This window comes from Balaenoptera acutorostrata, chromosome 20, assembly GCF_949987535.1.
Source record: "Balaenoptera acutorostrata chromosome 20, mBalAcu1.1, whole genome shotgun sequence".
Taxonomy (NCBI): Eukaryota; Metazoa; Chordata; class Mammalia; order Artiodactyla; family Balaenopteridae; genus Balaenoptera; species Balaenoptera acutorostrata.
Genome location: NC_080083.1, coordinates 39,184,697 through 39,212,331, shown reverse-complemented (window position 1 = coordinate 39,212,331; position 27,635 = coordinate 39,184,697). Strand labels below are relative to the sequence as shown.

Below are 27,635 nucleotides of genomic sequence, written 5' to 3'. Positions count from 1 at the left end.
TTTTATTCACATCCAGTTCATCTTGAGCCAAGAAGTGGGGCTGTCTCCTTGGGGCCCGAGCCAGCCCTGGGAGGGACCTCGCTGCGGTGGGCTCTCACCTTCATAATGCCATTCCAGTTGTCACCTGTGGAGACTCGGAAGAGGGTCAAGAAGGCCATGCCAAAGTTCCGAAAGGTGGCATGGCGGCCCAAGCCCTCACAGGGGTGTGTCTCGTCACACTCTGGAGGAGAAGGGAAGGGCAGAGAGGCCCGAGTTAGTCCAGGAGCCCCTGGGTCTCCAGCCCTGGCTCCTCTGCCCTCCCTACCCCAACTCACCCAAGTCTCCAAAGAGCTCCACGCCCAGAGCTGCAAAGATGAAAAACAACAACATGAAGAGAAGTCCCAGGTTCCCCACCTGGAAAAGAAGAAAAGAAATGGAAAAGGTGCCACTGGGTCTCCCAGCCAGCTTCCCTGAGCCCCCGCCCCTTTGGAGAGCACCCTCTCCTTCCCGAGAGGACCCTTCCCCCCCACCCCCGCCTCCCAGCTACCTGGGGCAGGGCCTGCATCACTGTGTCCAGCAGCGCCCGCATGCCCACAGCCATCTTCAGCAGCTTTAGCACTGCAGGACAGGACAATGTCGTGAGCTGGCCCCTCTGGGTCCCAGGTCACACAGCTGGTGAAGCCAGGGCCAGGCTGCCATGGCTTCACCCCCTTCCCTCGGCCCGGCCCCCAGCTTTCCCTTTTGTCAGAGGCTGGAAGAAAGGCTCACGGAACCCACACCCACCTCGTCCCTAGCCAGTCAGAGCTGACCCCTGCCATCTCCCCCTGAGCAGGTCACCCTGGGAGGGTGGCCACGGTGGGCAGGCAGCCGGGCACTGACCTCGGGCGATACGCAACACCCTCATGATGCGGATGATGGTGGGGTTGATGGGCAGTGAGGCGTTGACCTCGATCTCCTCCAGCGTGATGCCCATGATAGACAGCAGCACAATGGCCAGGTCCAGCTGGTTCCACCTGAAAGCCCAGGACACAGCTCCCTGAGGGGGGCACTGCAGAGGAGGGGGCAGTTGTGGCAACACGAGTGGCACATTCTCAGCCACAGAAAGGAGAGGGGAGGTCAGCCTGTCCAGCCTTTCCATCCTGCAGAGAAGCGGTGGTTTATCTACAGTCACACAGCCAGTTGGTGGCACAGGTAGGGCTAGGACTTTAGCTCGAGGGCCTCTGCTTTTCGTTTTTATTCATTTGCTTTTTTATCTAGCATTAATATGGTATTTGCTCTGTGCCAAGCACTATTTGAAAGTCTTTACAAATAGGAACTCACAATCTTCACAACTCTATGATGTAGATACAGCTATTATATCCCATTCTACGGATGAGGAAACGGAGAGCGATTAAGTAACTTAAGTAACTTACCCAAAGTTACCCGCTTCTAAGTGATGGAGCCAGGATTCAGATCTGTCCAGGCAGTCTGGCTCCAGTCTAAGCCACACTGGTTTTCAGCTGTCAGGGTCTGCAGGCTCTGCCTTGCCAAGCTCCCTCCCTTCCCTCCCATCTCCCAGGCCCTGGATATACCCCAGCCCCCAGCCCACCATCAGCCCTGGGTAGGTCCTGGAGTGGAGTCTGAACCTCCAGAGTCAAGAAAGGTCTTCAGGCACTAGATCCTCCGGGGCACCTCCCCAGGAGAACACACCCTTTTGCCCACTCCCCTACTCCCCTCCCCTCCCTGTTACCTGTCCTGGAAGAACCGTCGAAAGCCAAAGGCCACCAGTTTGAAAACTGACTCCAAGACGAAGATGACAGTGAAGACGTAGTTGCAGATCTTCAGAGCCTCGTCCAGGATCTGGCAGGGATGGAGGCAAGATGCAGGGTCTCTTAAGGCCCAGGGACGATGCCTGCCCTGACCCCTCTATCATTCCTCCCAGATCTGGGAGACAGGGTGAGTCTAAGGGGGCCTTTCATCTCTTCCCACCATGATGGCTGACCATTGGTCACCACTCTAGGATAGAGTAGGGTTCTCATTCACATGCATGATCCAAACTTGGTGTTGAAGGATCTCTCTCCTTGAGGGTCAGTGAGGAGATCACATGAGAATGTGCTGGAAGGCACAGAATGCTAGAACTGGAAGGGGCCTTTTGCATTATCAATTCAATGTCCCTATTTTACAGATGGGAAAACTGAGACGTGGAAGGCAGCTGACGGAGGCTTATTTGAGAGGTGGCAAGATCACAGGTGAGGTTTGGAGCTGGATGTTCACGAGAATTTAAAGTCCAGAAGGGCAGGCACTGCTCTGCCTTCTTTACCCTCAAAGGTCCAGTACATTTAAGATACTCAATAAATATCTGCTGGGCGAAGAAACCAGGTCCTCTACTTCCTAGCTGTGTGACCTCGATCAAGTCAACTAACCTCTCTGAGCCTCAGTGTCCTCATCTGTAAAACCAAGATGAGACCGATCTTCAGAGGGTCACTGCAAGGGGTACAAGAGGACCCCCTCTAGGGCACCCAGCGCTCGCCGGAGGTGCTCTGGCTCAGGCTGGGTTAGATTCACCTGGCAGGCTCATGGCTGGAGGTGGGGTCCAGATGGCCAGTCGCTCGCTCCTACCTGGGGCTGCTGGTAGTGCTCCATGGCCATAGTGACCACGTTCAGCCCAATGACACCCGTGATGAAGAGATCCAGGTAGTGGCTGGTACACAGGTGGTGGACGAGGAGCCGGAAGCGGGAGTAGTCCGAGTAGTAGGGTTTGCACTGGGCCTCTGGTGGGGCAGCGGGGCAGGGAGGGGGGAACAGAGCAGCCATCGGGCCCTGCCCCCTGCGTCCCCTCCACCCACAGTCCCTCACAGCCACCAGCCTCTAATGCCAGAAACATTCCAGCGTCATCAGCATCCTCATCCTCCACGCACTGCCCTTTTGGGCGGGGGCAGCTCTCTCAGGGTCACCCCTCCAAGCATTTGTTCTACTGGCTGCAGTTGGGCAAAGAAGGGGTCAGGACATGCAGAGCTCCCCACCCACATTAGACACCAGGTGAGCCCCCTTCCCGAGGCAGCCTCCAAAATCCAGCAGCCCCTTGTAACACCCTCGACTCGATGTTCTGCAGCAAGGCCAGATCAGTAGATGAAAAACAACCGGTCTTATTGGACTCAGAGGAAGCTCCATCAATGGAGAGGTGAAGGCTCTTGCTCCTTCGCCAAGCTCAGCCTCTCGAGGGGAGCAGAGGAGATTACACAGAGCTGGGATTTGGCGATAAAACCGGAGATTGGAAATTGGACATCTTGTTGGCTGGCTGCACCAACCCACTGAGAGGGCCGCTGGCGGCAGGGGCAGGGTCTGGGTCTCCTGAACCCTCATGTGGGGGAGGGAGGAGGGGCGGCCACAGGGCTCTGCTCTGTCGCACCTGAAGGGCTCACCCAGTTTCTAATGAGGCTGTGTCCAGCCTGCTCCTGGGGGCCAGGGCGGCTTCCCCTGCAGGCTGGGCTGGAAGCACTGTCTGAGATCTGTCAGAGGCATCATATTTCTCTTGTAATTAGTGAACCACTTAGTTATAAAGATCATGGTGCCAGAAGGTTGACCTACTAAGCAGGCAGAATGAATCTGGGGGCAGGAGATTACAGGGGGCCCTTCCTCCACGTGTGAGGAAAGGCCATGCCAAGTTGGGGATACATGTCATCAGAGGCAGCTGAAAGATTGGGTCCCCAGGCAGCCACAAAGAAAGAAGAGGCACCCCGTGGGGAGGCTTGGGGCAGCCTCAGGTCCCAGACAGCCCTTCCCCCTCAGGAGGTCTAGGGCGGAAGCCAGCGAGCCAGGGCTGCAGCCTCTGAGGACTGTGCCAGGGGCGGCAGGAAGCTTTGGGCTCAGGCCAGCTTGGTTATAACTGTCCTTTCCCATGCAGGACTATTAACAGAGAGGTAAACTGAGGCAGGGAGCGGCCTGGGTGGGGCCCCACCAAAGGCCAAAGGAAGAAGAGCACCCAAGAGCTAGCTGCCCGTTCAGCCTCACCAGATGCCACGCACCAGCATCAGCCTTGAGGTGTGGATAACCAAGAGGCAGAAAGCCCCAAGTGTTCTGCTGCACCATACGGTGCGTTGGGCCATATTTTTGTTTCCAGAGATGGGCCAGCCAACTGTGGCTTTGTTTGCTCAGGCAGCGCTCCCGGCCCCCAGGAGAATGGGGGTGGAGTGGCTGGGGTCAGGGGACAACATGAGGGCACAGGTCATCCACACAGCGATGCTATCTGGAGGGTGAGTGGGCGAGCCAGCCTCTTCCTTCCTTCCTTCAGAACCCACAGAACCAGAGGGCTCTAGTCGCCCAGCGTTGCCTTAGCAGCTGGAACTCTTTCTCTGCATTAATCTCCATAAGTGCCGAAAGCACCCAATCCCATTATGCTAAAATAGGAATGGAGAATTAACTAAAATGTTTGAATACAATTAGGTTAGAAAAAGTGGCTCCTTATTAGCCCCATTATTAGCTGAGACAATGCAGAGGAGAGGTTGGGAGAGTCCCCCCCCCTCTCCCCTGTCACCCCAGTCTGACTGTGTTAGCAGCCCCAGGCCAGATGGAGCTGCTGTCACCACCTCCTGGCCTTGCTCTAGGAGACTGAGGAGCGGGTGGAGGCCCAGAGGGAAGGTGGGGGCAGGACGACTGAAGCAGGGCATCTGTTCACAGCGACCGGTCCCAGGCCCCTGAGGTCTGTACAGAGCCCTTCTACCCTCGGCCTGGACCTCAGACCGGCAGGTACCAAGGCTGCCAGGAATCCCCCCATTAGAGCACAGGTCCAAAGAGTACGAGGGCCGACCTGATAAGCATCTCCTCCGCCAACCCCTTTGTTTTACAGAGGGAGAGAAGGAGGCCCATCAAAAAGTGAGTTATCTACACATTGTGAGGCAGCAACAGAGCCAGGACCTGAACTCCCAGCCCCAGTCCTTCACCAGCTGCCAGGTGGGTTTAGACACAAAGCCTTGGGGCTTTGGCCCGGAGGGTGCCCTCGAAGAGTTTGCCCAAAGGCTCTTGTTGTTGGGCTCTGGATGATGCCACTCCCCTTTTGCTCCCGGACCTCGGTTCTACAGGCAAGCATCTGGGCTCAGAGAAGAAACTGAGAACCCCTGGGAGGAGCCTTGGGTGGGTGTGCTGCTCGGACAGCTCCAGCTGTAGCCCAGGAGGGGCCTTGACCAGTGGTCACTGGCATGTCGGCAGCCCTGGCCCCATCTCCCTGCCTCCTACCAGTACGAGCTGCCTTAGATGGAGAAAATACCAGAGTCAGACAGTGGGGAGAAGGGCACACCTAGGACTGCCCAGCGTCGTCAGGGGCGGGAGCAGAGGAGAGGTGCAGTAGGGGGTGCAAGGCTGTGAGTGTGAGCCACAGGCACAGTGAGTTAGTAGGGGTCCCCGGGAGCACGCGGCACAGCCAGGGCAGAGGGTTTGCAAAGGAGTGTGGTGGGACTAGGAGGAAGGCAGGGGTCACTCCCAGGGACACAGGCCCCCATGGCAGAGGCCACCTTCAGCTGCTATAGCCAGGCCTGATCAGTGGGTCCTGGTGGAAGGAGAGAGGGTGAGTGGAGGTAGGCGCCACAGGAGGCCGAGGCGAGCAGAGCTGGTGCTGGAGGCTGAGTGATCACTTGGGGCTGCCTTGCTTGCGCGGCAGCCCCGGTCTCTCCCTCCACCTGGAAGCTGGGCTGGACCCAGGTGTCTGGTCAGGACCATTTTCCTGATAATCAAAGACTCTTCCCTTCTGCTTTTCCCTGGGATCTGGCTGCTCCGCTTCTGCTGGGGGCAGCACAGGGTGGGAGTGGTGCTGGCAGGGAGGTATGGTGCACGTGTTTGATTCCAGCAGCCCCAGACTAGAGGGTGTGACTTCATCCCCATCACACCGTTGGGTAGACTGATGCACTATCATCGCCACCCCCTGTGAGCTGATTGGAGATGCAGATGCTCAGGTCCTACCCTGGACCACTCTGTGAGAACCTCTAAGGTGGGGCTCAGTGGGGAATCTGTGTTTTAATATGTCCTCTGGGTGATTCTTAGGCACGGTGACATTTGAAAAGCTCTAGTGTGGACCACACAGAACACGAGGTTTGGGAAAGAGGGATATGGGGTGATTTGAGCCCTTGTTTGGGGTCTCTGAGTCTTCATTACCAGCTGGAAGGGTAAGACACTGTTGTAACCAGTCTACATACATGCCTGTGCCAACAGGAGCATGGCAGAATATCCCCAGAAGGGGGGGTGCAGTGTGAGAGTAAGAGAGTGTTTAGCATTAAGTGGGTGTGTCAGGAGACGGTCTTGGGGGCCATGGGAACCTGCATGTGTTGATTCTTGGGGGAGAAGCCTCTGTGGGCCAGCCCTGTGGTATTTTGGCATGAGTGTGTATGTGTAGACACGTCAGCCTACAGACCAGGTGAACCCGTAAGGGAAAAGCTGAAGGCCACGTCCCCTCACCCTCCTCTCATTCCCTAACACATCAGGAACTCACAGCCTGACTCTGAGATGTGGGGCCCAGGCAATCCAGACACAAAGCAGCTGGAGCCTCCTGAGCCCACAGATGGTCTCTCAATGCCAAACATCACAGCTCAGCACCATGGGGACAGGAGATATCAACCCACCCAGGGCCTCAGGGGTGACCTCTCAAATGGCAGCTCAGGGGGTCCCCTTTGATCAGGCAGCCCGGCACCCACAGGGCAGCGTCTGCTGGAGTCAGGCTCCTGGGAGAATGCAGAAAAGTGGACAAAGGTACAGCCCGTGGTTCCCAGCCTGGAGTCCCAATCCCTCAGCAGCCTGAGGAGGCAGCCACATGGGGGTCCTTAGGTTCTTCTCAATATTTCTAAAAGCTTAAAAGAAATCATATGCCTGTGCTAAGACCCCACAAGCTAATTTAATGGCAAAATGGTCTTTCTTTGTTATCGTTCAGTGTGAAAGCGTCTGCAGCTCAGAAGCTCTGATTAGCAATTAGAACGGTGAAACAAAGTCATTATTGAAGTGCTCTCAACTTCAAAGACAGTCTTTTAAAATGTGGGGTCTGTTGGAGGAGATGACAAGGGGGGCCCATAGGGATGAACAGGTTGGGAACCGCTGGGTGGAGACATCAGAGGGTGTAACGAGGCCCCACAACTCTGTCACAGATTCTCAAAACCCCTGAACCTCTGTCTGGGGGCTGTGTTGGGAGAGCAGGGGCCAAAGGACCAGGGGAGGGCAGGCAGAACCAGGAGTGCCTTCCCAGGGACACGGCTCTCAAAGAGAATGACCCAACTCACTCCCAAATCTTTGGCTTTTGGGGGAGAAGCTTGTGGCTAACTCAGGCCTCTGATTCCTAATTCCTGCTGTTCGTAGCGATGACGTGGCCACCGCAATTACTTGACTATTAATGAGGCTGTTCAATTACTCATCGTCACATTTTTAAAACAAATCCTCTCCTTCTCTGCTCCTCTTATCCTGCTCGCTTGGATCAAAGTATCCCCTTCAGACAGAAGGAGGCAGGAGAGATTGCCGCTCTAATAATCGAACAGTGTGACCTGGGAGGAGGAGCAGGAATGGGAGGAGGTGGCAGGGGGCTGGGAGCTCGGGCCTCGGAAGCCTGGCCAGACAAGGAGGGTCCACCAAGAGAAGCTGGAGGGAGGGGTGTGCTAAGGCCCTCACCTCCTGTCCAGCTAGCACAGGCCTACGGGGCGCCATGGAGCCTGACACCCCAGGGACCCTTACCCCTCACCCTGAGAGGACAGAATCAGTGAGCCATAGAGAGGGAGCAAAGAGGATGCCGGCACGCATGGGGCGGGCCTGACTGCCCGGGCCACACCCTGGAACCCACAACCCCAGACGCAGTACCTGGCGCCGCGCTGGCTGAGCTGCCGGAAGCAATTACATCGTCCAGCATTAGATCTAAAAGAACGAAACACGACATCGGTCACTGGCCGGACCAGGTGGGCTGGGCAGGGCCCCCTCAGCAGCTTGCTCCCCGTGGGCTCTGACCCTCACTCTTCCTATGAATAGGGCGTGCTGAGCAAGGGTGGCTTGTCCTGAGTGCCAGCCCCAAACTCGGGCACAGGGCACTTGAGGAAGCTGAGCAATTCGGCCAGCTCATCAGGGTCACAGGGGCAGGGAGTCGGAGGTGTGGGGAGGGGAGGAAGCCTGTCCTCAGAACAGATGTCCACTCCTACCCGAGCCGCGGCCTCAGCAGCACCTGAGAAGGCTGCAGACCCCGGAAGGGGAGCCAGCTGGTCAGGCAGGGCCACGGTTGCCTCCTGCCAAGAGTTCCATCTGCAGATGTCCTGCTGAGAAGGCAGACTGCAAGGAGGGGCGGAGTGGGAGCATGGCTGCTGGGGGCAGTGCGCCCGCTCGGCCTCAGCCGTCCACAGGGAGCCAAGACGGGACCCCTAGCCCAGATCTGCTGCCCAGAGGCCAGTGTCCCCTCCCCGTCCGCTGGAGCAGCCCCGCCTCTCACAGGGAGCGTGGGCTCTGTCCCACCCAACCTCCCCCACACCCCCCTACAGCCCTCCCCTCGCTCCAGGTGCCCTCACAGGTAGCAGGAGGTAGAGTCAGGGGCTGAGGGGGCACCGCAGCCCCCGACCCTCTTGGTAGTACTCACATTTCAACAAACCAAAGGGAAAACTCAGAGTACCTCATGCATCTTATCGGCATAAGAAAGACAGTTGTGAAAGGGTAGAGAGAGGAGGGGAAACCCACAGACCAAACAGAGGCAGACACACAAAGGCTTAGAGAAACCCACACATGAAGACACTGAGAGAGAGTGGGCAGTGACTGAGAGAGAGTCACACAGATTGTCGAGTACCAGACAGACAGGCAGGAGCCCTGCAGACGGGGAGGGGAGCCAAGTGCAGACACACCTGCAGACACACGGGGAGACAACAGGACCCGCACGCCTGTCACCCCTCTGTCCTCCCTGGAATCTGGGTGTCTTTCGCTTAGCCTCGGCCCGCCCATTGGCATGAGAGTGTGAGGAGGGAGGGGGTGGGGGCCTCACCCGGCCAATGGCAAGAGATGTTGGAGATGGAAGGTGAGGGGCTGAAGGGTCTAAGTCCAGAGCGTCATGACCTTAGAGTTCCTGTGACCTCAGACCTTCCCTGAGCCGAGGGAGTATTTTTGTACCGCTTGGCAAAAAAAGAAGGACAGTCAGGAAGCCAGGGAGTTTTGCTGGAGATAGGGAGGAAGGAGGGGTCTGGGGTTTGCTCACGCCACGGTCCATCTGTAGGTTCTGCTGAGGCCTTGCCCAGCAGCTACAGACACTGGGTAGCCACAGGCTGAAGATGCTTGCTCGCCAACACTGGGGCAGGCAAAGCTGGCACTTGGGCTAAGCCCAGGGTCAGTGGGCACTGGCACGGGGCAATGCAGCAGGATTTTCATCCCATGAGGCTCCTCTCAGAGTCGAGCTGGGAGGGACCGTGCATCAGCTCCCACCTGGCATCATCTGGGGAGCACAATGCTGAGACCGGGAGCCCCGCAGGGGGGTAGCTCCCCTGCCCTCACAGGGCTGAACTGGTCTGCTTCATGCAGGCTCCAGAGGCTGACATGCTCTCAAGGGGAAGGAGGAGGGGAGGGGGTGGGAGCATCTTCTCCCTGCCCCAGCCCCAGCCCCTAGCCCCTAGCCCCCTACAGTCGCAAGGCCAAGGTCAAGTACGACTCAGAGAGATGTGGAAAGACTACCGACCAGCCATCTGCTTCTCCTTACTCCTTCTCTTTTTCTCCAATCTCCGTAGACGCTTCTCCTCCCGCCGCCGGGCCTCCTCCTCCTCCTGGTGCTGCCGACACTTGTGGAAGTTCTCCACCACCACGCCCACGAACATGTTCAGGACAAAGAAGGCCACGATGAGCAGGAACGAGATGAAGTACAGCAGCATCCAGGGGTTGTGGTTCATGATGGGCTGGTGGGGAGCAGGAAGGACAAAGTGGAGACATTAGCTCAAGGGTAACTGTCACAGGTGCTGCCCTACAGCCTGCGTTCCTTAAGACAGGGCCTGCACACTCAGTTACGCAGACCCAGCAGGTGATGTAAATGAATGATGTGGGTTTGGTGTTAGGCAGTAGGGAAAGGTGGGGACTGTGGCAAAATATAGAGAGTGGATGTTCTATCCAAAAGGGGCAGCTGCTTCTTTGATTCAGCTGACTCCTGCCCTTCAGGAATTCAAGCCCAGTGTTTCCAGATCTTTGGACTTCTCCTGAGCAGGCCCAAATCCAGATTTTCATGTAAAATTTGTCAATTTTTAACTGCTTACCACTAATTCAAAAAAATTTAAATATGTTGCAAGCCAATAAAGCATGACCGGATTTGCCTGCAGGCCACCAGTTACAGCCTCTGCTGTAAGAGGTGATGCCTCTTGGATGGCGTTTTGCCAACCTGCCTTGCTGTCTTTCTGTCCAAGCCTGCGCCCATCGCACCTGGAGTTGGCCCATGGTGAGTGACCTGAGTGCAAAGATGGATCCTGCCCACCTCAGCCCTACCTGCTGGTCCACACCGACAGCATCCAGCCCATCATACATGATATCCACCCAGCCGTCCTTAGAGGCCAGCACGAACAGGGACATTAGGGCCTGCGGGGGGGAGGAAAGGACCACTTGAAACCTAGGATGCATGGCCAAGCCACCCACCACTTCCACCCACAGCACCTCCTGGCAGTAGGTCGGGGGGACCCTAGGCCTTCAGAGTCACACTCCAGGCCCCGGTAGAGCTCTCTTTCCCAAGGCTCCTTGGCTGCTATGAAGCCAGAAGAGCCGTGGGAGATGACCTCAGCCAGGTAGAGCAAGGGACCCCAGAGTCCTGGAAATCCGGAAACCAAAACCAGGGTGGGGCAGGGAAATAAACCGGCAAAACTGAGCGAGCTATTTCATTTTCTACATTTCTGTTTCTGTGAATGTGGAGTGAGAAAAAGAATCATCTTGACAATATGCCTGCACCTCGTACCGTGCGAAACAAATACACACATCATCTCACTGTATCCTCACTTCTCCCCTCCAAGGAGATCCCATTAGGACCCATTCACTAGCTGATGAAACAGAGGCGGGCCAGTTGCCCTGCATGCATCACTAAGCATGGACTTGTGTCCTCCCCAGACTCCTGCCACCACTCCCACCTCCACCTTGGAGCCTGGGGCTCACCTGGCCAAGGTTGTCAAAGTTGTACTTGTGCCGGACCCACCGGTAACTGGCCTCAGCACAGTCAGACTTGTTAGTGATGTTCCTGGTGTCCTCGCCCTGGCACACGAAGAACTTCCCCTTGAAGAGCTGAACACACACATGCCCGGAGACAGAGAGAAGTGAGCTGTGAGCACAGGAAGCCCAGACCAGCCCTGGGGCTTAAGAGCGCTGGGCACACCCTGGGTGAGGGCTAGGTGCTCGGGGCAAGTCAGAGAAACACTGACAGAAGCCTCCCCTGCAGGCACCCCTTTCTCGGGGCTCCTTGGAGCAGAGGCCCTGGAGAGGAAGGAAAGGTCCTTGGGGAGGGCACTGGGAAAGGCTGGAAGGAGGGGAACAGTCATTCACTTTCTACAAAGGGGGAGGCCCGTGATTCTGCAGGTGGGGTCCCTGGGCCAGCAGCATCAGCATTATCTGGGGATGTGCTCAGGACCACCCCAAACCCGGTGAGTCAGACACTCTAGGGCAGGGCCGAGGGATCTGGATCAACGGTGGGGGTGGGCTAGGTATTATGGACCCCACTTAACAGATCAGGAAAACCGAGGCTCAGAGAAGTAAATTCACTCATTAAGGTCATACAACCAGTAGGTGGTGGAAAGGGGGCTCGAGCTCAGGTCTTTCTGACTGGAAAGCTCACCCTCACTCCAGAACAGACCAGGCTATGACTGTGGGGACGGGATGTGAGGGACAGGAGGACCAGGGGGCCTAAGTAGGCCAAAAGTAAGGGAAGGGGAAGGGGCACCGGGTGTGCAGAGAGGCACCACGCAGCCCTGGCAAACGTACACCAGAGTGGTCTCTAGAGCCAGAGAATTCGAGGAAACACAAGAATACCCCGTCCCCAGGGCAGAGTGGATACCCCAAGAAGCCAAAGGAAGGGATAGGGATGGGGGTAACCACCCAGGAGCTCCCTCTGGCCCAACAGCAGCCATCTACGCTGCAGCTGAAACATCTGGAGCCTGGGGCGAGGCGGGGTGCTCCGGAAGAGCAGGACGGAGGGGCTCCCCCGGCTCCTGGAGGCGCCTGCTGAATCCTGCAGGCAGCTCCCTTTCTTTTTCCTCCAAAGCCAAGTTCCCTCCCTGGGACAGAGGCCAAGTTTCCCCAGCAGCCCCCACTTCCTGCCTCGTCTGGGGTCTGCACCCGCCTGCCTGCCAGCTCGCTGCTAACCTGGCCCAGCTGCCTGGGCCCTGGATCCCCAGGCCTGGCCTGCAGCCCACCCGCTCCAGCAGGGAAGGAAGGGAGGGGATCCCTGAGCAGACTGTGGGCCAAGGCCAGCGTCTGCGCTTGGAGTGGCGCGTGAGAGGGCAGAGCGGCAGCCTGCGTGGGCACTGGCCAGAGCCCGAGGCCCTCTCCCCTTGGTGGCCTCTTCCAGGCTCCCAGTTTTCTCCAAAATGCCCAGGAGGCAAAGGGGCCTGAGGCCTCGGGCTTCGAGGGAAGCATCCCTATTTATTCTTTTCTGGGATAAAGGCGGCGGCAGCACCTGGAGCCGCGGCATTCCCGGGGCCAAGAGGAAGGCCACTCCTCTGGTTTCTGCTGACAGCTGGCCCCGGACCCCCACAAACCTGCACCCCCAGGATGCCAAAAATGATGAAGAAGGCACAACAGATGACCACAATGTTGCCAATGGGCTTCAGCGAGGACATCAGCGTTTCCACCACCAGCTTCAGCCCCTGTGCCCGACTGATTACCCTGGGGAGGGAGGGAGGGGGGTAAGAGGGGTTCCCGGCTCAGACACTCCCTCGCCCCTTGCCCTGCTTGCCACTCCCTCCCATCTTGGCTCACTGATCCCCATCCTGGGCTCTAGTGGAGGGAAGAGGTTGACACTCTGGGCTCACAGTGCAGACACCCCCACCCACCCCCAGACCTCCACCTCCACTGCCAGGATGTCAAAGTATTACCTGATGGGGCTGGGGTGCTGATTCAACCCAGGGATGCAGTGTGTTGTGGGGATGGGGAGATAAAACTTGTGCGGAGCACGTAGAGGGCAGGCAGGGACGGAAGGGGTGGGGAGGTGGATCATCACAGCCAGGAAAGCCCTCGCTGGTCAGTCAGTATCCACCCCATCCACGCCCCCACCCACGGAAATTCCCGACTCTGGGTGGGGGTCGGGGTGACTGCCTTATTGGTGAGATCCCCTGCTACAAGTGTTACCTGGTGGGTAGTCCCTGGGATGGGGGGGGGAAAGAGGGGGAAAGCGGGAAACAAAGTCTGTCACTTCACGGGGAGGGCCAAGTGTCACCCCTGAGGGTACCACCCAAGGGAGAGCTGCAGCTGAAGGATGTGAGGGTCCTGCCTGTGGCCACTTGTACTGTGCCCTGCAGGAGTATGTCACATGGGGGGGTGGTCACTGAGGGGGGTGCCCGTGGAGGGAGACTGCTGGGGCCGCAGTTGAACCCAGTGAGAAGCGATGTCTGGAGTGGGGGACAGGGCTCCCTGCGGGGTCACAGGCAGGAGGCAGGGGCAGGTGGGGTGCTGGCCGTTGGGGTGCACCTGCCCAGGGCACCTGAGCGGGCGCAGGGTTCGCAGCAGCCGCAGCACCCTCAGCATGCCCAGGATCTTGGTGCCGCTGTCGGAGACCATGGACACCAGGATGTCGATGATGGAGATGAGCACCAGCAGCCCATCCAGCACGTTCCAGCTGCTGCGCAGGTAGGCCTGCTCCCCGAAGCACCAGCCCAGCGCCACCACCTGAGGACGCCCGCGCGTCACCGGCACTGCCACCTCCCTGCAGTCAGTCCCCGGCCCTGCCCTCCATTTGTGACCCAGGCTCTCCACCCCCACCGAGCGCCAGATGGCTCCAAACCAACGCCGACCCCGCATCACCTTCACTGTCATCTCAGCCAGAAAGACTGCGGTGAAGATGTAATTGGAGAGGGTCAGGAAGATGCGTTCCTGTAAGAGACAGCAGGCAGGTGTTGCCACTGGGATCCCCTCCTCGGGCCATGTCTGCTCTGCACACGGAAGCCAGGAACTGCCTCCAATGTCTGACTCAGAACAAAACCCCCCACTCTCCCCAGCAAAGCAGACAATCTCCTTCCTGCTCTCCCACCCACCCCCCACTCAGACACACACACACACACACACACACACACACACACACACACACACACACACACAGAGCCAGCGTCAAGCCCCCTGACTCACTTACAGCTCTGGCCACAGTCCCACTCTTGCCCCTGAACAGAACTGCCCCCCCACTACCTCCCGGAGTGGCCTTGAGGGGAAAGTGCTTCCCACCGCAGTGCTGTCATCTGAGCCCCATATCTCAGGCCCTATTCACCAATTCCTTTCTTAAAACTGGAGCAGGATTCAGCTTGATCTCTTGACGCCCCATCCTACTCTCCTCTGCTCCACGTACTTGCTTTCCTGCTGTGTGCCCCAGAAATGGAGCCCCAGGGCAAGCTGGGGGCCTCAGTACAGGCTGTGCGTCCCCAGGCACCATATTTATGCCAGGCATAGGGTGAAGCAGGGCAGGAAAGAAGGTGACCCAATCCCCTGATATCTGTGGGCTGATTCCATCGTTGGGTGGCCAAGAGAGGGGTGTAGAGAGCTGGAGAGGCAGCAGGCAAAGTGTGAGCGTCAGAGGGAGTGAGAAGCAGCGAGAGGGGAGAGGGAGAAGCACACACGTGACAGAGCTGGAGATGGAGGGGCTGAGTGGGAAGGTGGGGGAGAGACGTGGCCACAGTGAGCTCTGAGGCAGGGCCCTGGGCAGGAGGCAGACGAGGGGGCCAGTGTGACCAGCCACCCTTGCTCCAGGGGTGGGGGTCCCCGGAGCTGTGCTGTGCTCTCTCACCTATTCCCAGGCTGGCCCTCCACTCCCCAGACTCCCTTCACCATCACCACCACCACCCCCACCAACGCTGGCCTGGCTGGAGCCCACCCTAATGGAAAACAAGCCCCAGCAATGTCGAAAACTGAACAATTGTATGCGAGGCAGCAAGGAGGGGCGGAGACCACCTCCAAGCTAGTGGTGAAAGATGCCAGGAGGGGCAGCAGAGCCCCCCACCCTTCTAGGACCTGGATCACTGTGGGGCGACAGGCTGTGATGCCAGGCTGGGGAGAGACAGCTCCCAGGACCGGCTGGGCCATCCTGAAGAGGTCAGGCCCGGGGGAGTATGTCCAGATACGCCGGCCCGTGGCCTCTCCTCTCCTTCCGAGGAGGACTGGCGGGTTCACAGCCAAGCAGCAGTGACCAGTGCTCCTCCAGACGCCCCTGAAGACCGACGTGTTTGTGACCCGGCAGTACCCTGAGGAGCAAAGGTCAGCTTCCCTCCCCGACGCGGCACCGCCAATGGGGCAGATTGGGCAGGACGCCTCCCCGTCAGTCACCAGGTCCTGGACACCCTCTGCCACTCAGCCCGGCCAGGGCCAGTCTCACTGTTGGCCTCACCATGACACTCACTGACTCACATACAGGCCTCACAAGCCCCTGGCGCATGAGAACAGGCCATCTGCAAACAGCTGGGTGCGACGAAGCTCACTTTTCCCCAGGTGAGGAGCAAGGCCCACTCCCCCAACTGGCTGCTGTGTCACAGAAGGGAAACGGAGGCCGGCGAGGGACACAGGAGGCATCCTGGGGCATCAGTTGCACGGGTCAGAGTCAGAGAGATTCCTGGCTCCCTGCCTCCGTGTCTCTCTGGGCCTCCCTGCCCGCCTGGCTCGCTGCATGCGTGCTAACCCGCTAATCCGGGAGGCTTGGGCACAAAGCAGGCACTCAGCAGCCGCTGTGTCAGCCCCAGTGACTCACAGCACTGTGGGGGTCGATCTTGGGGCGCTCCATGGCGATGGTGATGCAGTTGAGGAAGATGATGACGAGGACCACGTGGTCGAACATCTTGTGGGTGATGATTCGGTGACACAGGAGGCGGAACCTGCTCCGGGACAGAGGCAAAGCCCGAGTGGGGGGGAGGGGGAGGGGGGACAGCAGTAAGGGGCACCGCCCCTACCCACCCATCCTGGGCCCTCCCATCCCCAGGCCCCGCTCTCATCCTCCCCCACGTCAGGGGACACTTCTAGCATCCCTGGGATGGAGTCGCAGGAGAATTTCCCATGAGAAGGAGAGGTTGGGGTGCAGGTCAGGGACACTCTTGCTGACCTTGACTGAGGAGGGAAGATGTAGGCAGACCAGGAGTCTCGCTCCAGGCAGCAGGCAGGGAGCCGGGCTCGGACCCACGCTCTCATCCTTTCCCCTTTGCTCTGTAAAAGGATGGCCCGGGATGTGAGCAGGGTCAGGCCTCCAAGTTCCTGATCCCTGGTTCCTCAGCAGCCCCGTGGCCCTCACTCCTAGTCTACCCTCTCCACTCTGGCCCAGCCCTATGCCTGGCTTCTCTTCCTGTATTCTTAAAACCACCTCCGCATCTCCCCAAAACCCCCCTCAGTCCCTGAGCATGCCTCACTTCCTTCATCTCCCCAACCCTTCGCTTCCCCCAGGCTCTCCTCTCCTCCCATCTCTGCCTCCAGCCCAGCCCCCTGCCTGTGTTCCCTCCTTCCCTCCCCACTGGGCTTGGAAGCCACATCAGTTATCAGACACTGTCCCCATCACAGCTGCCTGTTCGAAGACACACCTGGCATGAGGAGACACTGGACCTTTCTCCTATGCTAACCCTGGGGTCCCAGGTCCCTGAGCCCCATCCCCAGGGTTAAAGGTGGTGGTGAGGGGGTTGGGAAAAGGATGAATGGGTAAAAGTGGGTGTGAAATCAAGGCTTGTGATGAGGTAGAGATGAGAGAGGGGGACAGAGGAGGGTATCAGTTTGGAGAGATGAGTGATGGGTCTTTCTGAGTCACAGGGGGAGGGCCATGAAAGATTCATACACATCTGCCCGAAGCCATTCTTATCCACCAAGGATGCAGAGCCGCAGACCCAGGCATGACAAGGATCTGGGGCTTGGTGGGATGGGCAGAGGGAGAAAGGGGCTGTTTGGAGCTTGGCTTCAGGGATGATATCCCTTGAGATCCTTTGGGCGTGATGGTAACTCCCTGAATGCCACACAACTGGGAGGGGGTTGTCCAGTCCTGCACCAGGTCAGGCACAGCTCCCCTCACTCAAGGTCAGGGGTGAGAGGTCACTGTGCCCACAGGGGCCTCACCAAGTTGCCCTCGTCATCGCCATCGTCCCCATCCAGTGGGGGATCGTCGGGCCGCAGGGCCCGGGTCAGGCGTCCTGGAGCTGACTTGCCGTTGCAATCCTGGTGCTCAGAGGCTGAGCTGCGGCCGCTGGCTGTGCGGTGCAGCCCGGGCACCTGCAGTGTGTCCGGCAGGTCAAAGGAGCTCTTAGCTTCCCGCTCCAGGGAGCCCCTGTGGCGGCGGTCACTGCCCGCTGGGCTGGTGTGCTCCTCTTCCGAGCTCTCCTCCTCGTCCTGGCTCTCCTGGCCCTCGCCCGACAACAGGGACCTCCGCTCCCCACTCGGGCTCCTCCGCTTCAGGCTGGGGGCACGGCCCAGGCTGTTCCGGCTGGAGCGCCTGCTAGCCCAGCTGCTCGCTGCACTCCAGGGACTGTGTGGGGAGCTGCGGGCGCTCGGCTGGGGGGCGAACAGAGGAGAGAGTGGTCTCAGCCAGGACCTCATGGCCCCACGCCCCTTCACGTGCATCCTGGCTCCTGTGAGCCTCTCTGGCCTCACATCAGGTGTAGAGGTATGAGCAGGAGCCCTGGACCTGGATGCCTGGACCCACACCATCTGTGCGACCTTGGGCAAGTCACTAACCCTCGCTGTGCCTCATCTGTAAAAGCGACATGGCCCTAGCACCTATTGCTCACTGAGGTGAGTGGCAGTGTAAAATCACAGTGAGAGCATGGGCCCTGACACCAACCTCCTGGATTAAAATGCTGGCTCTGTCGCCTGCTCACTGTGGAGCTTCCCACAGATCACTTTGGCAATCTGAGACTCAGGTCCCCGTCTGAAAAATGGGGATAATATTGGTACCTACCAGATGGTTGCTGTGAGGATCACATGCATTAAGAACACTTATAAGCAATGTCTAGAGCAGTGTCTGGCACAGAATCAGTAACTGGATGGGATTTGCTATTATTAAGATGAGGTATTCCCTCCCATTTTACAGAGGGAAATGAGTCTCATCCAAGGACACTCGGGGAACAGAAGAAATAGAATTAGAACACTGCTCTTTTGCCTCCAAGGCCGAGGCTCCTGCGCCTGCCTGCATTACCAGCCCTGCTGACGCCCCCCGGGCCTTGTCCCCCACCGTGGCTCGGGGGCTGTCTCCTTGGGCCTGCCCGTTCCACCTCCCTTCCCTCCTGATGTCTGTACACCTCCCACCGTCGGGCCCCCACATGCACCCCCTACCGGTGACTTCGTCTCGTGGGGTGCCCCCGGTTCGGCCGACCCACTGCTGCTGGCGCGGCGGGACGCAGGGCCCAGAGCCTCGGCCAGGCCAGTGCTAGAGCTCTTGGGCAGCGACATGGGTGTGGCGGCCGTGTGGATGATGAGAGGGGGCAACAGGCTGCTCCGCAGCTCCGGGTGGTCTCCCAGAGACACCACTGCGGGGGAGAGAGGGGGAGACCCTGAGTCCACTGGAGGCTGGCCTAGAGCCAGGGGCTGCCCCCGCAGAGAGATACTCACAGGCCAAGCGCTTCCTCCTGTCCCCGTCGCCATCCAGGCTGGGCGAGAAGAAATCGGGCTCTGACTCGGACTTGGTGGCATCTCCCTAGGGTGGGAGAGCAGCGGGACATTAGGAACCTGGCCGGGCAGGGGTTGCTAGGGTGGATCGAAGTCTCCCTGTCTTCACACGCGCACACCACATATAGGCCACAAGGAACCAGCAACCACGGCACGAGACATGCACTGGCTCAGGCCAGACCACCCAGGCTTGGGGCCCAGGGCTCTCAAGGGCCTGTGATACCTCAGAGAAGGCCACGGCTATCCCCAGAACCCACAGCACAACCATCAAGGCTGGGACTGGCTTCAAGAATGGCTGAGGGGAGAGGGGATAGCCTGGCAGGCAGGTGGCACAGGCCAGAGGGAGCTGGGGACCTGAGTGAAGTAGTCACTAGAGCCTCATTTCCAAAGGCCACTTGTGCCCTCTGCTTTCGCTCCATGGCTGCCCTCCCCTGAGCCTCAGACGCAAGGCCCCAGAGAAAAATTGAAGGACCCCAGACAGAGCAGCTCAGCCCAAGGATGCCACTTCAGTCCCTCTACTTCTTCCCTCCATCTTCCCCAAGCCCCCGCCTTCTCCCCTGGCCCCATTTTTACCTCTCTCCCTGTCTCTGGGACAGTTTTTTCTTCTTCCTTAGCAGGTCAGTAGGTTCCCCAGTAATTACACACTTCTCCTTAAGAAGTTATTAAGAAATACTTGATTGCTGCTTTTGATAAGGCCATAAATATTGCGTAATTGGCATCTCAGGGGATCATTTTCATTAACTCAGTTTACATCCCTAACGAGGCCTTTAATTATCAAGTGGGATCTCCAGGGGGCTGCTTGGGATGTGCAGCACCATGGGGTCCCATGGCAACCCTGGCTTTGCCCGAGTTCTGGTGCCAGTGCAGGAAACAGCAGGGCACAGGCTCAGTGTGGGGGCCAGGGGAGGAGCATGGCCCTGAGTACCTGCTGGACCTCCTGGGTGGTCAAGGGGCCAAAGACACAGAAGTAGATTTTAAATTCTGGTACATTCTGGCAAGAGGCACACCCACCCCCACATCCTCCAAAGCCTTGCCCTGAGCTGAGACAGCTTGTGGGGTCTCCAACAGGGGCTCAAGGCAAGGAGGAGAGGAGAGAGATGCGGGAGCATGGTCTGCGGCCACAGATCCCGACTTCACTGAGGCCCGACGACCCAGACTCCTCGGGGACCGCAGTGGAGGTACACACACGCGGTGTACCACACACGTGCACACAGAGGATTCTAAGTCCCTTCCTTCTCCGGCCCATCCACTGGTCTGGTGGGACGGATTGGCGCCCTTTGCGGGTGAACAGGGCAGAGGCAAGGAGGCCCTCCCCTCAAATGTCCTCAAGGGGGAAGGGACTTAAAATCAAAGCAAACCTCACGACACCAAGGACCACCATGTCCACCACAGGTTGCACAGCAGCTGAGCGTGAACACAAGCACAGACACGGAGGCAGAATGGGGGCATGGGGCACGGGGGGCATGCCGACTCATGATCGCATACCTACCCCCTGGGAGTCGACAGGCAGCTGAATACAGCTTAACTGTCCACTCGCATCTTCCCGTTTGCTGATTTCCTACAGGGAGAGGGGGAGGCAGGGGACGGGCGCTGGTTACAGGCGCCGGGCTTTCAAACAGCAGCAATGTCGAAAGAGGAGGAAGAAAAGGAGGGGTGCAAACCCAACAGTGGGGGAAATGAGACATGGGGTGGGGGAGGAGAAGAAAGGGAACAGTATGGCCTTCCAGAATTCAACCACAGGCCCTGGAGCCAGAATGAATCTGAAGGGTGAGGGCAGAGGCCACAGAGATGGGAACAAGGGCAGGGAAGGAGACCGAGCCCCCCATTAATCCTAATAATACCAGCTACCATTCACTGGGGGCGTGGCAGGCATCACACAGCTGCTTCATTAACACTAGCTTACCTCCTCTCCAGGTGGGAAGGAGGTGCAGCTAGCACCATCTTAGAGGAAGCACCTGAGGTTTGGAGAAGTTAAGAAAACTGCCCCAAGTCACACAGAGACTAAGAGATGCATCTGGGCCTCGTACCTGAGTCTGCAGCTCACCTCTCACTGGCTCTGAAGCAGCCGGCCGGGAGGGTGGGAAGGAGGGCTGGATGGAAGTCAGAGGTGGGGGAGGAGACAAAAGGCCGGGACCAAGAACAGGCCTCTTCACTCCTAACTCCAAATCAGAATGCTCCTACCAGGACGGGATGTGACAAGTAACACCGGGATGATGGCTGCGATGTTGTCTGATATCAGTGAATGGCCTCACACAGGGCCTGCTGCCTGTTCATTTAATTAAGTGTGCAGATGATAAATATACAGGGACTCAGGGCGCCGCCCCCTGCAAGTCAGAGTATAAACAGCCCAGCTGGCCTGGTCCGCTAGGCGACCCCCTCCTACCTCTTGGCAGGGTGGCAAGGCCAGCAGGGGGCCACCCTTGAGGCCTCCTGCTGGTGACGCCCAGCAAAATGGGGGCGGCCACTGCTTCCACTGAGGTAGGTTGCCTCGTTTGTAAAAAAGCAGGTCATCACAACAGCAAAAGCCAGCCTCTTCTGCCAGATGGTGGGGCTCGCTCAGAGCCACATATGTGCCCCCTGAAACTCCGTACAGCTGAGGGCAGGTGCCTCTGGAGGCGTCCAGGCCACTGGCACTGAGTGACCAACCTCCCCCCCGACCCAGGGGTTGGCAGGACAGCGAGCAGCTGGTCCAGCTCCTCACACGGGCCCTTCAGGGCCACGCCGCTGCCCACCCCCTTGAAGAGGGGATGATCCTGAAATCCTTTCTCCGTCCCACCCCAGACCCAAAGCATCATGCCCCGAGTAAGAATCTCTCCCAGGCACTTGTCGAGGAGGGTATGGCCCCAGGCCCTGGCCAATCCCTCATGCTGGGGCAGCCACAAGCCCCCAGCAGGGCCAGAGTGACCAGGCCAGGCCCAAAGGCCAGGCTGCTCTCCATTCCCACACGCAGCCTTTGCCGCTGCCTAGCAACCAGGCCGGCTCAGCGGCTCTCGGTTTAACAAGGTGTCTGCTGGAAGGACCAGTGATGGGGGGTTGCTGCCTGTGCTGGGCATTTCCAAGACTGCCGAGCTGGCTGAACGGCCACTTGAGGGCGGGAGATAGGCTTGGGGTGTTTTCCATTTCCACAGAGTTCCATAGGAATTTTTCTGCGAGAATGTTAGCTGTCAGGAGCTGTGGTTTGGAAGGGGCTGAAGGACCCCTGTCCCCACTCAGCTCCTCTTCCCACAGGCCAAGAGCAGTGGCCAAGTGGTGGGTCTCCATACAGACCTTGATTCTTGTGGGAGCACGTTGGCACCCTTAACCCTTCAGGCCCCAGGGAAACCCCAAATAAATGTCCCATCCCAGGGAGAGTACAAATGTCCCTCCCTCCCATCAAGAGGCCCAGCCATCACCCAAGGCAGGGAGGGCCTGCCTTCCCGACCTGCTGCCCTCCCTGCCACCCAGAGGGGAGGAAATGCGATAATGGGTAACTACGGAATTACAACGGGAGGAGGCCAGTGTGGGAGAGATACACCCGCACCCACCAGCCCAGCCCAGCCCACGGGGGAACAGCCTTCCCTCGCAAGGCTGGGAAAGAGTCAGAAAATAGATTTTTGTTTTTCCACCGTGTGCTGGGTATTTATAGACCAGGCCGCAGCGGGAGTTTCCATCCGGGTCACCCGGAGAGAACTGGACCGAGAGCTTCTCCTCACCCAACCTGGAGCATTTCTAGGTTGAGTCGACCTGCCCTGTGCTAGGCGCTGGGATGCTGGGCTGGGCCTGGGGCTTGGGTGGGAAGAGGGGCTGAGCTAAGGGAGCGGAGCGGGGTGCAGCCCTTCAGGCAGAGGCTGTGTCCTGGCAGGGCAAGGGCGGGGTCAATGTAAATCAATATTAATTGATGACGCTGCCTGTGACGAAGGTGATGGAGACTGGGCTGGAAATAGGATGCTCATCTCTGCCATGCCGGCAGCTAATAGGGCTCATTTCTCACCCTGGGCAGCTCAGCCCTGCCCGGGCGCTGGTGGCATCTTCACCAGCTCAGCCAAAGCTCAGATGACTTGCTTGCTTCCCCCACCCCTCGGCTCAGATGGGTTCCCTCCAGATGTCCCCGAGCGCACCTGTGCTCAGGGATCCAGCTGCACCGTGTGTCAACACTCATCCCGTCCAGCTCTCTAGGGAAGCACCTAGCCGGCTTTGTGGGGGAAGCCCACTCGGCAGCTAACCTTGGATCCAGAGACGCTCTGCCGCAACAACCACCGGGTCTCTCGAGCGCCGAGGGGCTGCCCGAAACCCAGAACTCCCACTCCTAGTTTCCCAGCCTAGTCTGAAGGACACATCCTGCAGAACCTCCCAGGGCACCACATCTCCAGCGGGGCCGCCGATTCCTCCCGGAAGTGGACCGCTGAGGGCAGGGGGTTACCTCCGCCTGGAAGCCCTCCACCAGAATGGCAACGAGCAGGTTGAAGAGCACGTAGTTGCCAAAGGTCATGAGGGCAATGAAGTAAAGGGCAGCCCAGGATGACGTGGAGGCCATTCCGTTGTAGAGCACCTTGTTCCAGTCCTCCTGGGTCAGGATCTGCCGGCCGAGGATGGGAGTCAGGGCCTTCACCGGGGGCACCCCACCACCCTGCCCACCCTGCCCTGTTACCCTGGCACCTGAAAGACAGTGACGATGGCCCAGAGCAGGGAGTCAAAATTCTTCCGGTCCGGCAGCGTGTCCCCATCCCTCTCAGATGCAAATTTGCAGCCAAAAAGGTGCATACCCAGGATGCTGAAGACACAGGAGCCACAGGATGGGGATCAGGACCCCGGCAAACCCTGCCCCGCAGGCCCTCATCCCGCTGGCACAGGTGCCACACCTGCCTCACCTGAAGATGAAGATGAAGAGCATGAGCAGCATGCAGAAGGTGGCCACGTTGTCCATGGTCTTCATGAGCACCACGAGCTGCCGCTGCAGCGCCGGCAGGAAGCGCACCAGCTTCAGCACCCGCATCAGGCGGAAGGTCCGCAGCACCGACAGGCCGCCCCCCTGCTGGCCCACGATCTCCCACACGCTGCGAGGGGCGGGTGGCCAGAGCCTGAGCCTGAGCCTGAGCCCGCTGCATACTCACCCTCCTCCTGCCCCGTCCTTTAGGAGGGCCCAGCAGCACCTGAGGGTCTGGACTGACCAGCACTGAGAAAGTGGGCAGCAAGGGGCCCTTGGGCCTCCAGGCAGGAGCTCCAAGATCTGGGTGACAGCTCCAGCCCTCCCCACCCTCCCCTCTAGGCCAGTCCTCTCCCTCAATCGGCCAATGCAGAAGCCTCAAGTTATGGAATGTTTGCTTTGTTCTCTTCTAATGAAATCTAAAGCCAATTCCAAAAAAGCAATAAAGCAGTTCTTCTGGCCCAGGGCCTGGGGGGTGTGGGGGGCAGTGGAGCACTTTCCCAAGGTCTTGGAAACCCTAAAGCAAGTTGCCAGCGTCTGCGACGGTCTCCAAGCACTTTGTAAGCAGGGACAGCTGGCTGGGCCTTACACGTCCTCCAACTCCCCTCCAAAGCCAAGCCCACCCCAGGTCTGCATGGGGTCAAAGACAAGGAGTGGAAACGAAAGCAAAGACTTCAGAGGGGCCCAGCCAAAGCGGATAGGAGGCCACGTTCCGCGTGAGCAAGCTAAGGCCTAGGGAGAGGGTGGAGCGCAGCGTTGGGGGTATGGAGAATCCTCAGCTGGGGGAGTGTAGAGCCTGTGGGTCAGTGGGGCCTGATTCCAGATCCCTCCACCCCAGAGGAACAGGCTGTGTGGCCCCTCGCCCCAAGCTACCCCGAGGACATTGCTCAGGCAAGAGGCAGCAGAGGGGCAGTCATACCTGATGACAACAATGACACCGTCAAAGATGTTGTAGGGGTTCTTGATGTAGCCAAAGGGACCATACACGAGCAGCTTCAGTAGCATCTCCAGGGCAAAGAGGCTGGTGAAGACGATGTTGCTGATTTCCAGGGCGTTGGTGAGCTCCTCAGGCTGGAGGACAGGGTGGGCATGAAGCAGCCAATGCTTGTCCCTGAGCCCCTCATCCCAGTCCTCCCAAACACCTGGCCACATGGAGAGGGGGAGCGGGAACAGCAAGCCAGTGGGTGGGAGTGGGGATGTTGGGAGAGGGGAGTAGTGGTGCTGAATGCTCAGGCTAATGGGGAGGATCCTCTCCCAAAGGGTCCATGAGAAAATGCACTCAGGGGTGGCCACTGCACAAAGCCCCCAGCCCCTGGCCATTTCCAGCTCTGAGTCTCAGACCCTGGGGCCACAGGTTCACAGGAGGCCTATGCTGTGGGTTCTGCCCACCTCCTACTGGGTGCTCCGAGACCCATCCTGTCCTGTGCTACCATGTCAGCTCAGCAGGCCCAGGCCAGCAGTGCACTGATGCTGGCCGATACCAGAGGGTGATTACCAAGACCTCACACACGTACCCAGTCACAAAGCCACATGCAAATCACACGTGCTCTACGATGACTCTGTGGACTTGGCAGCATTCTCTTGGACAACTGTTGACAACGTTGCTTTCTTCCAGACACGCACACACTGCATACAGGTACACACAAACACACACAAATGCGTACATGCACACACACATATACACAAACACACGAACAAGTATACACACGCAATACCTGTGTGCATGCACACAGAAGCATGTACACACAAACACACTGATGAGCGGAAGGGAGACCCCAGGAAGGGTTGTCACAGATGACGTGGCACCTGGAGCTGCTACCTGAGTCTAGGACACCCAGGTTAATCCTCCGCCTATCCTGTGAACTCACTGTGTGACTGACCTTCAGCAAGATCCTTAACCTCTCTGGTAATCACTTTTATGCTCCTACCCAGGGTCTGGGATTGGGACTGAGGATACAACCTAGAGAGGTCATCAGAACTCATGACAAACTTTGCTTCATCTGTTATTCCAGTGCAGAATATTAAGTACCTCCTCCCTCTTAATATTAAGTACCTACTGTATAATCCACCAGGTACTGTAAAATCCACCAGGTATGCAAAAACATGCCAGCTGTGCTCCCTGCCTCCTAGGAGCTCAGAGTCTAGCTGGAAACAAGTTGTACACACACACCAAACAGCTGAATAACCACAAGAGACCTTAGATGCTTTGGTGCTAAAATAAATTATCCAGACAGTAAATCCAGGAGTTCAGGGGAGAGAAGGTGAGGGAGGAACACACTGGGAAAGCCTTAGTCGGGAGGCAGCGCTTGAAATGAACTCTGAGGGTGCGTGGGGTCTCTCCAGGCAGAGGGAAGGGGAAGGCATCACAGGGTCGAGCCAGGGAATGAGCCATGTCTGGGGAGAAAGGGAGGGGCCTGGCCAGGCTGTGGGCTGCAGCTGCAGAGTGAGATATGATTGGCTCAGTGGAGCCCACTGCCCACCTGATGAGGTGTCTTGACCACCCAAAAGCCCAAGATCCGTAGTAGCTACTCAAGAAGTTTGAATTAAATAACCAAGTGAAGCCCTTAGTCCATCAGACACCTCCCCCTGTTTACCCAGCTGCCTCATCTGGCCGGCTGCCCAGGTAGGTCACCCAAGCATGGATCCAGGCCCTGGGCACCGCCAAATGTATCCTAATGGCCCCAATATGTGCGGCCAGCCTGGGTGGGAGGGGGTAGAGCTGGAAGGCAGGGTCTTCTGATTGACTGGCAGGTGAGGGGCATTTGGGGGCTCAACAGCTACTTAGAAGGAGAGAAGCTCTCAGCCCACGGATGGATTCTCTCCAAAGACAGGTCTGGGGAGCAGGGCCGGGGTCAGCAGGCAGCTGTCCAGAGAGCGAGTGGCTGTCGTGGGGGCCAGTGTGGCATGGAGCCCGTTGCTCCAGCAGATCTTGAGTGAGATTTTGCTCTCAGACTGTGAGTGGGGGCATGCCACCTGACCTAGCAAATGGGGTCACAGGGAGACAGGACCTTTGGTCCCTCCAGCGGGAGCACAGTGCAGGTGGTGGGGAAGGGGCCATGGTTAGGACAATTAAATCGCGGAGCTCAGGGACTTCCCTGGGGGTCCAGTGGTAAAGAATCCGCCTTCCAATGCGGGGGACGCAGGTTCAATCCCTGGTCGGGGAACTAAGATCCCACATGCCGCGGGGCAACTAAGCCCGCCCGCCACAACTACTGAGCTCATGCGCCTCAACAAGAGCCTGCGTGCCGCAAACTACACAGCCCACGCACTCTGGAGCCCGCGTGCCACAACTAGAGAGAGAAAACCCACACGTCACAGCTAGAGAGAAGCCCGTGCACCAGAAAGAAGACCCCACGTGCTGCAACTAAGACCCGACACAGCCAAAAAAAAAAAAAAAAAAAAAAGCCCAGGGCTCAGACCCTCCTCCTGACTAAGTGGATCTCCCACTTTCTGCTCCCAAGTCCAGTCTGTTTCAGAAAGCCATGGTCAGTGAACCTGCCTCCCTGTCACTCTGCAGTCTGCCCAGTTGTCCATCCTTGGATTGGATAAAGATGGTAAGCACAGGCCACACTGGTGCGATGCTCTGGGGGTTCCCAGGCTCAACGTGTGTCCCACCTTGTACCATCCACACAACAGCCCCCCCACCCTCGTTTTGCAGATGAGCAAAAGTGGTCAAAAGATGATTAATGACCAGCACAAAGTCATAGGGCAGGGAGAGCCAGGGAGCGGGACCCAATCCCCCCTTACTCTGAGTCCAGTAATACTAGGCTGTCAGGATCCAAGAGCGCAGTGAGGGGCCTGTGAACCCAGACACGGGGATGGACTGAATATGTAATGTGTCTTCTTACATATATAAAATTATATTTCACATGAACGTAGATGTATGAATAAAGAATGAGCTTGAAAGCATAACTGAGGTGCATGTATAATGGGTGAATTTTACAGCATATAAATTATACATCAAAAAAAAGCTGCCAGAAACAAAAATTAATAAAATAGT

At 58.1% G+C, this 27,635-nt stretch overlaps 1 protein-coding gene across 17 annotated transcripts in view; it reads right to left on the bottom strand.

Moving 5' to 3' along the window:
- Positions 1 to 27,635, bottom strand: part of CACNA1G (calcium voltage-gated channel subunit alpha1 G) — a 63,333-nt gene that overhangs the window by 8,503 nt on the left and 27,195 nt on the right. For 3 of the 17 annotated variants that reach the window (XM_057535655.1, XM_057535666.1, XM_057535665.1), the window contains 24 exons: positions 24,555 to 24,706; positions 23,580 to 23,765; positions 23,368 to 23,482; positions 23,132 to 23,287; positions 20,222 to 20,290; positions 18,676 to 18,760; positions 18,400 to 18,593; positions 17,188 to 17,619; positions 16,196 to 16,296; positions 15,848 to 15,971; positions 13,924 to 13,992; positions 13,604 to 13,788; positions 12,663 to 12,789; positions 11,068 to 11,193; positions 10,414 to 10,503; positions 9,623 to 9,836; positions 8,115 to 8,241; positions 7,783 to 7,836; positions 2,578 to 2,729; positions 1,709 to 1,818; positions 859 to 992; positions 527 to 597; positions 315 to 344; positions 99 to 220 (listed from right to left, as the gene is read on the bottom strand). In XM_057535655.1, coding sequence (XP_057391638.1) covers positions 99 to 220; positions 315 to 344; positions 527 to 597; positions 859 to 992; positions 1,709 to 1,818; positions 2,578 to 2,729; positions 7,783 to 7,836; positions 8,115 to 8,241; positions 9,623 to 9,836; positions 10,414 to 10,503; positions 11,068 to 11,193; positions 12,663 to 12,789; positions 13,604 to 13,788; positions 13,924 to 13,992; positions 15,848 to 15,971; positions 16,196 to 16,296; positions 17,188 to 17,619; positions 18,400 to 18,593; positions 18,676 to 18,760; positions 20,222 to 20,290; positions 23,132 to 23,287; positions 23,368 to 23,482; positions 23,580 to 23,765; positions 24,555 to 24,706 — 3,225 coding nt within the window. Of the gene's footprint in view, positions 1 to 98; positions 221 to 314; positions 394 to 526; positions 598 to 858; positions 993 to 1,708; positions 1,819 to 2,577; positions 2,730 to 7,782; positions 7,837 to 8,114; positions 8,242 to 9,622; positions 9,837 to 10,413; positions 10,504 to 11,067; positions 11,194 to 12,662; positions 12,790 to 13,603; positions 13,789 to 13,923; positions 13,993 to 15,847; positions 15,972 to 16,195; positions 16,297 to 17,187; positions 17,620 to 18,399; positions 18,594 to 18,675; positions 18,761 to 20,221; positions 20,291 to 23,131; positions 23,288 to 23,367; positions 23,483 to 23,579; positions 23,766 to 24,554; positions 24,707 to 27,635 lie in introns of all 17 variants that reach the window. The other 14 variants (XM_057535670.1, XM_057535658.1, XM_057535656.1 and 11 more) reach the window with 13 other exon arrangements.